The sequence below is a fragment of the Brachyistius frenatus genome, unplaced genomic scaffold (genome assembly GCF_029030835.1).
Source record: "Brachyistius frenatus isolate BFR_SWC_R1_liver_20210118 unplaced genomic scaffold, ASM2903083v1 Contig_172, whole genome shotgun sequence".
Classification (NCBI taxonomy): domain Eukaryota; kingdom Metazoa; phylum Chordata; class Actinopteri; family Embiotocidae; genus Brachyistius; species Brachyistius frenatus.
This window is the reverse complement of record NW_027210771.1, coordinates 777,025-789,876: the sequence shown is the minus strand read 5'-3', so window position 1 is coordinate 789,876 and position 12,852 is coordinate 777,025. Positions and strand designations below refer to the sequence as shown.

At 42.2% G+C, this 12,852-nt stretch overlaps 1 protein-coding gene across 3 annotated transcripts in view; it reads right to left on the bottom strand.

The window, feature by feature from the left end:
* Nucleotides 1–1,550: 1,550 nt before the first annotated feature.
* The window catches only part of nrg1 (neuregulin 1), a 34,628-nt gene continuing 23,326 nt past the window's right edge, over nt 1,551–12,852 (bottom strand). For 2 of the 3 annotated variants that reach the window (XM_069717350.1, XM_069717351.1), the window contains 4 exons: nt 10,717–10,819; nt 10,183–10,336; nt 9,970–10,091; nt 1,551–1,746 (listed from right to left, as the gene is read on the bottom strand). In XM_069717350.1, coding sequence (XP_069573451.1) covers nt 1,587–1,746; nt 9,970–10,091; nt 10,183–10,336; nt 10,717–10,819 — 539 coding nt within the window. In that variant the 3' untranslated portion in view covers nt 1,551–1,586. The remainder of the gene's footprint in view (nt 1,747–9,969; nt 10,092–10,182; nt 10,337–10,716; nt 10,820–12,852) is intronic. The other variant, XM_069717352.1, reaches the window with a different exon arrangement.

Sequence of the window (12,852 nt, the reverse complement as noted above, 5' to 3'; positions counted from 1 at the left end):
AAAGGATTCTCACATATGAATCGACATTACTTCACACATTACACCATGACACTGTTTCAAAACCATGTCTCCCCATGAGAGAAATACACGTGCTCTCAATATTTTTAATGTTTTCGCATTTGGAGTAACACAAGTTCAAAATCGTGTTAGTGGTCACGTTATCACATGTTTTTGCACATGTAAAATTCACGTGGTTTTTCCTTAAGGGTCCTTTCACATATCAGACTTGTGTAGTTTGTGCTGTGGAAGTCCCACAGTGATCGTGGCCCCGTCCCAATGTCGTCACAGCTGTAGTGTTTGAGTTCATGAGGACTATATGTGACATATATGTGTGCGTACATGTGTGTTTGTGTACGGCAGCGAGCAGACAGGTGCTCTCACTTCCATTTAACACCATCTATGCTCGGTTTGTTCACATTTTGTGGGTGTCGGGACGACCACGTTTAATACGTCACCAATTTTGCTATAAATAGGTAAAGTCTGTAGAAATGCAGACTTACAGAAAGGCTACTTAAAAGGCTAACATGTCTCCAGAGAGTCCTCATGGACGGATGATCTGACAATGGGGCTTTGGGGTCTCTGCCAACACACAAACAGGGCTGAGACCACTGGTCTAGTTTAGGAAGCTGCATGCACCGGTACCAACACGGATTACTGATCCGGGTGGAGGGTGGTTCAGCTGCAGTGACTGTTAACAGCAAAAACCTCAAAAAAAGAGGCTGAAATAGTCAAATCTTCTGTCATCTGGTTAAAACACGACAGCAAAACGTGAGATAGACACGCTTTCCATTGTCTAGGCGTGAAAGTTACACATTTTCCTGTAGTGGAGAGTCATGTGATTTACAGGAAAGTAAAACTTTTAGCAAAAACACGTGGTTGGGGTTAGGAAACAAAAAATAACTGTGACGGATGGCACCAAGCCACTCCTCCTGCCTCCTAATACTGCCAAAAAAAGGCCTTTGTGCTTGGTCTTACAACCTCTGTTGCGGGACCTTGGTCACATGATGCCACAATACATGACATTAACATGCGTGTACTTTTCACGCTTACAAAATGTGTCACTTTCACACCCAGACAGCCCAAAACTGGTCTATCTCACATTGTGCTGTAGTGGGACGGCGTGTCTATTTCACGCTTTGCAGTGATACTGGGTTGGTCTGTGAAGACCGAATGTCTGCGAATGACATCAGTGAGAAGGATTAATTGGGTGCTGCTGTCAGTTCTAATTAAGAGATCTCTTTGTCTGGAGTTATAAGGAGAATAACAAAGAATAAAGACAATATAATTCATGGAGATGAGATCAGGTTCTCATTTCAGTTGGCTTGAAAGCATTTATGTCGTTTATTCCATCTTCATAAATTAGGAGCGCCAATAGTGGAGCATTTTGGTGAAGAGTAGCCACAAAACAGTGGCATCATACTTGATGAAATATGTAGCTTACATGTAACAGATTTTAGATATATCGTGCAGGGTGGTGAAGTCTTGTCAGTTTCATGTTCTTGGTGGTTCTCTGTTTGTGCCGCAGATTTAAAATGAATGAGTTACCTTGTACTTTAAGGCAAGTCCCTGTTGGAGCTGAGTGTGTCTCAGCACTTCTTAGAATGAGCGCTTGAGTCACTGGTGCCACCGGTGGCATTCAGACGACCCCGGACGGCCTGTGTGGCACGTTGGCTATTCTCCGCCAATGACATCACCGAGACAGACTCAGTGTCTGACAGAACACTGTTGGTCCAGTCATTACTCCAGCTGCAGAGACAGGGAGGGCGTCATTTACAGGGGGGCAGGTTTCAGACAAGCCTTAGACCATGATGTAAATAATGGGGGGAAATTTGTGTGCTTAAAGTCTAATTAATGAAACATTTATAGAATATATAATAAACTAATCAAACTAGTTTGAAATGTGAAAGTTTATCTTTAGCTAATCAGGATTTAGCTTGACAATATGTAAGATATGTGGATCCAAGAAAAATGTTTGGTGCAATTTTAGTTATTTTTTATCGACTGGAAGAGACAGAATGATACAACTGCCTTATTAAGGAGGACATGGTGCACAGCAGGCACAGAAAACATTTGATTATAAAGAGACCAAAGACAACATGTCAAATGTTGAAACTGAGAAAATTGATTGTTTTATAAAACATATCTGCTCATTTTGAATTTGATGGCAGCAACACGTCTCTATAAAGTTGTGACAGGTTCATGTTCACCACTGTGCTGCATCACCTCTTTTAACAACACTCTGTAAACATTTTGGAACTGAGGAGACCAGATTCTGGAGTTTTGAAAGTGAAATGTGGTCCCATTCTTGCCTGATAGAGGATTTCAGCTGCTCAACAGTTCAGCGTCTCCTTTGTTGTATTTTTCATGTCATGATGCTCCATATGTTTTCAATGATTGACAGGTCTGGACTGCAGGAGGTCAGTTTATCAGCGAACTCTTCTACTACGGAGCCATGCTGTTGGAATACGTGCAGAATGTGGTTGGATGTTGTTCTGCTGAAATAAACAAGACCTTCCCTGAAAGAGACGTTGTCTGGATGGCAGCATATGTTGCTCCAAAACCTGAATATATCATTCAGCATTAATGCTTCCTTCCAGATGTTCAAGCTACCCATGCCATGTGCACTAATGCATCCCTGTACCATCACAGATGCTGGCTTTAGAACTGAGCACTGATAACAAGCTGGATGGTCCCTCTCCTCTTCAACCTGGAGGATGCAGCGTCCATGATTTCCAAACAGAATCTCAGATTGTGATCCATCAGACCTCGGGACAGTTTTCCACTTCACCTCAGTCCATCTTCAATGATCTCGGTCCAGAGAAGGCGACGGTGTTTCTGGATCATGTTTCTATCTGGTTTCGTTTGCGAACTGAGGAGACTAGTTTCTTGAGTTTTGAAAGTGAAATGTGGTCCCATTCTTGCCTGATAGAGGATTTCAGCTGCTCAACAGTTCAGGGTCTCCTTTGCATGGTAGTTTTAACCTGCATTTGTGGACGCAGCGATAAACTGTGTTCACAGACAATGGTTTTCAGAAGTGTTCCTGAGCCCATGCAGTGATTTCCACTCCAGAATAGTGTCTGTTTTTAATGCAGTGCTGCCTGAGGGCCTGAAGATCACCACCATCCAATATTGGTTTTCCGCCAACACCAATGTGCAAACTTCCGATCATAAAACACATCACTACATCACCGTCGACCCCCGCGGTCTTTCAATTTAGACAAGAAATGCATTGTCCTCCCGCTACAGACACGATATGTGAAATAGTTACGCAAAAAGTAGAAGAATTAATGTTTTTAATGACTAAAACACAGCAGGCTGTATTAACTTTGTCTGTAGGCTGCAGCACAAAGTAGGAAATGGCAACAAAAAATAAACTGTTTAACATTGTTAACATCGACAGAAGCACAGAAGTCAAGGAAACATGACCAAAATAGGAAGTAAGAAAAAAACAGCAGACAAAACACTTCTGACACGCTCCCGGTGAGATATGACGCCAGACAGACAATGAAACAAAAACACAGCGCACACGCAAACATGACGGACCGTGTTCAGTGAAATATGCAGGTAAGGCTGTTTCAGTAGAGCTCTGAAACCAGACTGGAAATCATCAAAAATATTTGTACATTTATATTCAATCAGCTGAGAGGCAAACTTTTGAGAGGCAATTGCTGAGAGTGAGCTGAGAGTGAGCGAGTCAAGATGAGATTTTTTAAACAGGGCTTGTAGACTTAATGATAAAAATGAGAAGGAAGCACACCAGTGGCCAAGGAGCAGTTCATAATTGATATAAACTCCAGGAACCGATAATGGGAAATACAGTGGGTACAGAAAGTATTCAGACCCCTTTAAATTTTTCACTCTTTGTTTCATTGCAGCCATTTGCTAAAATCAAAAAAGTTCATTTTATTTCTCATTAATGTACACTCAGCACCCCATCTTGACAGAAAAAACCAGAAATGTAGAAATTTGTGCAAATTTATTAAAAAAGAAAACCTGAAATATCACATGGTCATAAGTATTCAGGCCCTTTGCTCAGTATTGAGTAGAAGCACCCTTTTGAGCTCGTACAGCCATGAGTCTTCTTGGGAATGATGCAACAAGCTTTTCACACCTGGATTTGGGGATCCTCTGCCATTCTTCCTTGCAGATCCTCTCCAGTTCCGTCAGGTTGGATGGTGAACGTTGGTGGACAGCCATTTGCAGGTCTCTCCAGAGATGCTCAATTGGGTTTAGGTCAGGGCTCTGGCTGGGCCAGTCAAGAATGGTCACAGAGTTGTTCCGAAGCCACTCCTTTGTTATTTTAGCTGTGTGCTTAGGGTCATTGTCTTGTTGGAAGGTGAACCTTCGGCCCAGTCTGAGGTCCAGAGCACTCTGGAAGAGGTTTTCTTCCAGGATATCTCTGTACTTGGCCGCATTCATCTTTCCTTCAATTGCAACCAGTCGTCCTGTCCCTGCAGCTGAAAAACACCCCCATAGCATGATGCTGCCACCACCATGTTTCACTGTTGGGATTGTATTGGGCAGGTGATGAGCAGTGCCTGGTTTTCTCCACACATACCGCTTAGAATTAACGCCAACAAGTTCAATCTTGGTCTCATCAGACCAGAGAATCTTATTTCTCATAGTCTGGGAGTCCTTCATGTGTTTTTTGTCAAACTCTATGCGGGCTTTCATATGTCTTGCACTGAGGAGAGGCTTCCGTCGGGCCACTCTGCCATAAAGCCCCGACTGGTGGAGGGCTGCAGTGATAGTTGACTTTGTGGAACTTTCTCCCATCTCCCTACTGCATCTCTGGAGCTCAGCCACAGTGATCTTTGGGTTCTTCTTTACCTCTCTCACCAAGGCTCTTCTCCCACGATTGCTCAGTTTGGCTGGACGGCCAGGTCTAGGAAGAGTTCTGGTCGTCCCAAACTTCTTCCATTTAAGGATTATGGAGGCCACTGTGCTCTTAGGAACCTTGAGTGCTGCAGAACTTATTTTGTAACCTTGGCCAGATCTGTGCCTTGCCACAATTCTGTCTCTGAGCTCCTTGGACAGTTCCTTCAACCTCATGATTCTCATTTGCTCTGACATGCACTGTGAGCTGTAAGGTCTTATATAGACCTAATCAAGTCCAATCAGTTTAATTAAACACAGCTGGACTCCAATGAAGGAGTAGAACCATCTCAAGGAGGATCAGAAGAAATGGACAGCATGAGTTAAATATGAGTGTCACAGCAAAGGGTCTGAATACTTATGACCATGTGATATTTCAGTTTTTCTTTTTTAATAAATTTGCACAAATTTCTACATTTCTGTTTTTTTCCTGTCAAGATGGGGTGCTGAGTGTACATTAATGAGAAATAAAATGAACTTTTTTGATTTTAGCAAATGGCTGCAATGAAACAAAGAGTGAAAAATTTAAAGGGGTCTGAATACTTTCCGTACCCACTGTACATCCGATTAAAACAGAATCAGTAACCATAAAGAATAATTTGAGCTACGGGCATTTCTTAAAATCCATAAAGAAAAAAACATGTATCTTGCCTCTTTAATTGCAGTCTGATATTGAACCACGAGTCTTTTTAGGATGTCGGGGGGGATTTGTAGCCTGAAGACCTGTTTCAGGGCAGACATTTTGTCACAGTAGGGAAACAGCAGGCTTATTAATGGCAAGAGGAGGTCCTGCTTTAGTGCATGCTGACTCACTGTCTTACTGGGACACTTAATGGAACTGAGTCATCATTAATACAAACACACCTGTGACATACTGTCAATATGTCTGCAGTGAAAAAGGTCCATTAGCCTTCTGCATTGTCTCTCAAGAGCCCAACGGGGAGCCACGGACACGGATTTCACTTTTTGGTTTGAGAGGTCAAGAACAGAGAGGCAGACATTGTGAAAAAGTAGCGTCCGGTGCTGCACGAAAGAGCTCAAGGAGAATTTACCGGCAGAATCATCAGTGAGGAGACATGACAGGACATTTACTATGTATTATAGTGGTGGACTGTAGGGGGAGCTAGTGTGTGCACCAGAGCCTGTGTTGATGACAAACTGTCAGGGTTAGTGTACAAAAGAGAGGTACACAATGAAATATCAAATCTGATCTTTTGACTTTTATACCTCAGTTCCGCACAATTTAGTTTTGGAAAATAATTTATTTACTGAACACCTGACCTTTGACCTCTGTCGTTCCTCACAGGACACATCATAATAATACACACTGCACAGAAAGAGGAAGCAAGGCTGCCCACTCTACTCATCACCTTTAAGGAGCCTCCGGCAGCTGCCATTTCCCCAAAACATCAACATCACAGGACTTCAAACACATCCAGAGATCCGTCTCTACGCAGATGACACTCTGCTGTAGCTTCACAAAGCTCCTCGTCAGCACAGGAAACCCAAGAACTTCTTTTACAAACTGAAGTAAATCCGCAATCCTCCCGAGGACAGGGATTCAGCTCAAAGTTAAAACCTAGAAGGCAGCAGCCCATACAACACCTCTCCCATAATGCACCAGTCAGGCTGTCAGAGCTGTTCAGTCTCAACTCTATTTTAACTTACATGGATGAATCCATCACAATCAGTGAGACAACACATAAAGAAAATATAAAGAAAAACCTTTTAAAGATGACCATGTTCAACTTTCCATTTTCAGCCCGTCCATCAAACAACAGTCTTACTTCACCACCAAAAGCTTTTCACCATCAGCGTGATTACTGTCACCCGCTCATTTAAAACCGCAGCAAACATTTATGCGGTGCTCTTTTCTAAGTGGATCTCTCAAAGGGAAGCATCAGTCCTCTGATGTGGTGCTTTCACTGCAAGCTGCAGAGATGACACTGAATGTCACGATGTGCCGTATCTTATGTTGTGATAATGTTGTGTGAATTGAAAATCTCTTCAGCCTTGCTTTTAATTCAAATGGCTTTTAGACATGTTTTCATTTTATCATATTTACTTTTAAAGTTTCTCTTTATCTATTTTGTTTTCTTTATTTCTTTACTTCACTCTTTCATACCTTTCATCGCCCTCTCGGTTACTTTTACACACTTTTATTGCTCTTACCTATCCTATCTAATGTTTCATCCCAGCTTCTGTTTAAATCTTTTATCTTTTTAATGCATTCTGGAGAGGCTGGTCTTGGGCCACCTCAGGCCGCTGGTGAAATCTTCTCTGGACCCTCTGCAATTTGCGTACCAGCCTCATGTGGGAGTGGACGACGCCATCATCTACCTGCTGCAACGAGCTCAGTCTCACCTGGATGGAACCGGTGAATCTGTGAGAATCACTTTCTTTGATTTCTCCAGTGCATTCAACACCATCCAACCACTGCTGCTGAGTGAGAAGCTGCAGGTGGTGGGGGTGGACACGTCCACCGTCTCCTGGATCAATGACTACCTGACAGGCAGACCACAGTTTGTCCGTCTGGGCAGTGTGCTGTCTGATACAGTGGTCGGTAGTACTGGTCGGTGTTCTGTCTCCCTTCCTGTTCACCTTATACACAACTGACTTCCAGTACAACTCAGAGTCCTGCCATCTGCAGAAGTTCTCTGATGACTTTGCAGTGGACGGGTGTATAAGGGATGGACGGGAGGACGAGTACAGGGCAGTAGTGGAGGACTTTGTGGAGTGGGCTGGTAGAAATCACCTGCTCCTGAACGTGGCCAAGACCAGAGAGATGGTGGTCGACTTCAGGAGGAAGACGACGGCTCCACAACCGCTGAGAGTTCTGGGAGAGGAGGTGGACCTGGTGGAGGAGTACAAGTACCTGCGTGTGTCCATCGACAACAGACTGAACTGGAAGACCAACATCAACGCTGTCTACAAGAAGGTGATGAGTCGACTCTTTTTCTTGAGGAAACTCCGATCCTTCAATGTGTGCAGCAAGATGTTGGAGATGTTCTACCAGTCTGTTGTGGCCAGTGAACTGTACTTCTAGTAGTCTGCTGGGGGAGCAGCATTGGAGCCGGAGACACCAACAGACTTAACAAACTGGTTAAGAAGGCCGGCTCCATCATCAGCTACAAACTGGACAGCCTGGAAAAGGTGGTGGAGAGGAGGACGCTGAACAAACTATTATCCATATTGGATAATCCTGACCACCCTCTCCACCACCTGCTGCAGGGACAGAGGAGGACGTTCTCCAAAAGATTCCTCCAGCTGCTGTCACAAGGACAGATACAGGAGATCATTCCTGCCCACTGCAATTAGTCTGTACAATAACTCACCTCTGGCAAAATCCATCACACAACAATAATACCGTTGTCTGTTTTTCTTGGTTGTTTAAATATATTAAAAAAAAAAAAAAAAACTTTGCACTATTGTTTAGTTAGTTTTAATTTAATTATTCTATTTTATTTTATTCTATTTTATTGTATATACTGTGCATTTTTATATTTAATATTTTTTAATGTTATTTTATTTCTTTCCTGTATCTAGAAATGCTGCTGTAGTGAAAGAATTTCCCCTTGGGGATTAACAAACTATCTATCTATCTATCTATCTATCTATCTATCTATCTATCTATCTATCTATCTATCTATCTATCTATCTATCTATCTATCTATCTATCTATCTATCTATCTATCTATCTATCTATCTATCTATCTATCTATCTATCTATCTATCTATCTATCTATTTATTTCATGATCCTCATTTTAATTCTTGTTTTTAGTTTCTAGTTCTTATCTCACTCTATTTTAACACTCTTATTGTCATTTTAGCTTTTCATCTATCTTCTGCATTTTATTATCTTCATCATCTTGTGTGCATTGGTCTAAAAGTGTTTTGTTTAAATTGTCTTTTTTTCCTTTTAATTTGTTATTTTTAAATATTTATTTAATGTATTTTATTTTTCTGGTCTACAACTGTCTGTCTTATTATTGGTCTGTCAATCATCTGTGAAGTACTTTGAACTGCACCAAAATGTAGGAAAAGTGCTATAAATAAAGTTTGATAGAGTGATTGATTGATAAAGGTGCAGGTAAATGATCAGGAAACATTTGTGACATCAGAAATCATGTCATGACATCAAGTATACTGTATTTTGCACAGAACAAATGGATTAATAATATGTGCTACTGTTGCTTGCAAACCTTTTTGGGTCCAAATCAGGTTGAAGAACTGGAGTTGGTTTACGAGTGGAGTTGTGCGGCCACATTCCTCTTACATGTATCAATCCTGTGTCACGGCAAGGAGTGAAATAGGCACGCCGGTCCAATACAGGGAAAGCGTGAAAGTTACACATTTTTGAAAGTGTAAAACTTACACCCACGTCAATGTCACGTGACGCGGGATCAGGTGACCAGGGTCCCGCCTCCCACCTCGGCTTGGTGGACGATGAGGTTTAAATCCAGGAGGTGACAATGTTCCATTGTTTTTTGTTTCCTAACCCCAACCATGTGTTTTTGCTAAATGTAAAATTTTCCTGTAAATCACACAGCTCTAAGCGTGCAGGAGGTTTCATTTTCATACACTGCAGGAAAACATGTAACTGTCACGCCTTGACAAGCCAAAGCGTGTCTATTTCATGTTTTGCTGTGATACAGGGTTGCATATATATTATGCATGACTTCTTTCTGCCATTCATATGGAATAGATAGATATAGAATATAGGTTATAGAGCCTTTTGTTATAGTATAGAGAGGTATGAGTATATTAGTCGTAATATAAAGGAATAAATCAATTATGGTGACCAGTTATGTAACTGATAATCACGGTGTAAAGCCATGTGGTTGCAGTTATTCACTTCCTAGTGGTGTATATTTCAGGATGATGAATTCTCACCACCAAAGTCACCTCTGGGCTTCACAGTGTTATCTGGCAGCTGGACGAGCTACAAGGACGTTGCTCCAGGAGGAAGTGGACATACTTTAGTTTGTCCCCTCCCACATTACCTGGACATAAAGTTCCCAACCCTGTACTCACTGATTAAAAGCAAGTCAAATTTTCCAAAGTGCCAGTATGACTGTGACGTTCGTCCTCACCTTTGGCTGGAGATGTGGGTGAGTGTGGTGTGTTCATGCGCAGATAAGGCATATTTGCTTGTGGAGAAGGTTGTTTCTGTGTCCTTCTCAGCTGCATGCGGCGTAGTCATCCCGTTACAATTCTAAAAAAAGAGAAGCAGAAACCGGGTTGATGGTTGTCGTGAGCGCATCGGGTTTCTCAGCCTTCTATTTGATACCAGAGTAACAGCGTACGTTGATAAGCTGCAGATCTTGAAGAGGCAAGTTAGAAATCCGACGTCCTGCACTGGAGCCGGCCGGGTTGGAGCCGGTACCGCCGTTGGCTTTGTGGTTCCTCTTCTTCCTTAGGCTCTGCCTCAGACGCTCACGTAGTTTCTTCCTCTGCTTACTGCGAAGAAACAAACACGATGTCATGACTGCAGCAATAGTGATTAATATTATTTATTCATTAACATCAGTACAAAATTCAGGTGGCCATGTTGTTATAGTCACCAATAGCACCACAAAACCCCCAAACTTCTCTGAGCCGGTGTTTTCTGATCTGAATATTTATTTACTAAATCTTTTTCTGTTGTTTTTTGTTTGGCATCAATTTATTCTTTTCATTTGGATCTGTGACCAAAATGTGACCCAGCTTTTTAAAAGTGCTTTACAAAGAAATGGTTTCACACAGTTGTGGGGATTTGGGTTCACTTTTGGGCACTATATAACAACATCAGTAAGCACCTTTATGTTAAAAATCAAACATAAAATTGTGACATGAATTACTTTGTTTTGCAGTAGGCAACCACACACATGATTCCAACGACTAGGAGCGCAATGCAGATCCCTGTTATTGTTAAAATACGTTTCTGATACAGCTCCTCAGCTTCTGAAAGAGAGGACAACCATTCTGTAAAACATCAGGTTGGAAACACACACAGTCACACACAAAGACAAGCCATGAACCCAAACAATAAGAAGAAGCTCTGTGATGAAGGTTTTAGATTTACAGCAACCAACAGCCATCCTTCAATTACAGGTGAAATTCTATTAATGATGTGACTGAGGTTGACCTAGTGAGAGAGGTGTGTATCTAACTTTCATTTCTATGACAGATGGTGATTATAAGTGATGTTGTTGTAGCTTGTCAGCTAATCAGTAACAGTTAGCACAGAAATGTCAAAGATACATTGAGATTTCTCCTTTTGTCAAAAACCTTAAATAAATAATTTAAGCTGTATTTATCCAAAAGTGTTTCTTTAAGCTATTTCTAAAAAAAATTAAAAATTAAAAATTAAAAAAAAAGGATTATTTGCCTATATACTGATATCGGGTATTTTTATTTGTTAAATACAAATAGTAGCATTTGCCAGTAAATCCTGTATCGACAGGTTTCTAGTTAGCGTTTCAAAGAAATGTCTCTAACATCAGATCGTCTTTCACATCATGACTCCTGCTTCTCTCTTATTATCCTGATCTATAATTTATAGAAGCCTTCATATCTTACGGTGGAGTGGCGAGAACTGTAGCCCATCACTGAGGTTATCTCAGCGTTGGGTCCTTTTACTCAGAAATAATGTAAATTCCTTTCTGGAAAACATGTTCACTCCTTTCAAGGCAGTATAATGTGAAACACACTTCATTCAAGTGTTTCCACTTGTATTTCATTTTTCTAGAAGTGTCTTGGTTTTCCTTTTTCCTCATGTGAATCTCTGTGGGCCTTTTGGAAGTCGTATTTTCAGGTTGTACAGATATTTTGCATATTGACACACGTGCACATGCATTACAAATTAAAACTAATATTGTGTATTGTATAGGAGGCATACTTGTTGTTCATTTCACTTAAAAACCTCAGTCTGGACTCTTTACAGAGGAACACATCCTGTATCATGCCAACACTGTCGTGGTTCTTTATTGTGTTTCCTGCTGTCTTTTGTAATCACGTAGCTCGTATATCTACGATCTTTACTGTCCAGCTGTTATTAACAGTGTCTTTTGGACTTCTTTTTGTTCACTGGTTTTTCAATCTTTGCCAGTTTTTGTAATCGGGGACCAGTTTTTTTATAAGTACATTGATTTAACCTTCTGTGTTTTGTGTTATGGTACGATCGAGCACAAAATGGACCCAGACGACACTGGATTCATCATGGAGGAGTGACAGGAGGTGGAAGTCACTTTGAAAAGTTTGTGAATCTCAGAAGGAGTGTTCAGGTGCTCTGGATTGACCCAGTTACTCTTTTGTCCAACAAGACCTCCACTGGATCACCCTCCAAACCTGGCTAGCCCTAACTCTGCTCGTCTCCTGCCTGATCCAGTTTCTGGGCCAACCAGCGTCTGGCTGGTACTACAGGTGGCTACGTCTCATTTAGCCTGCTAGCCCCCAGCCAACCTCCCAAACCGCTCGCAACCAGCCAGCCTGCTGCTCTCCGGCCGGTCAGCTTTCTGCTGGACTTTCTCCCGGTAAGAAAATGTGGCTTTTGACAACATGGGGCCCCTTCAGCTGCCCAGCATTACAGCTGATGCCTTGCTGCCCAGTAGGGGCACCGGGTCAGCAGATGTCGAGCCTGAGTCACCATTGGCCCACCAGGCCGAACCCCCCCAGCCTTCATCTGTCTTCCCTGTCTGCATGTGCCCAGCAAGTAACTGACTGCTTTTGGTTTTTCAGCCTTCCACCCACTTCCTGTCCTGAACAGTTTTCAGCCGGCCCTCCTGGGAGGTTACACCTGGCTGCCAGAGTCCTGCCCATCACTCTGTCAATCATCACCCTGATGAGTGGCCCATGTCTCTTTCTTCCAGTCCATCTGCCCCAGGTTTCTGATTCCCCTACTCCCTAACCAGCAGACCGTCTGTCCAACATCTTTGAATGTTCTCTGGTTCCCAGCCGTCTGTGGTTATGTGGTGAAGCCCTGTGGTGTTGAATAT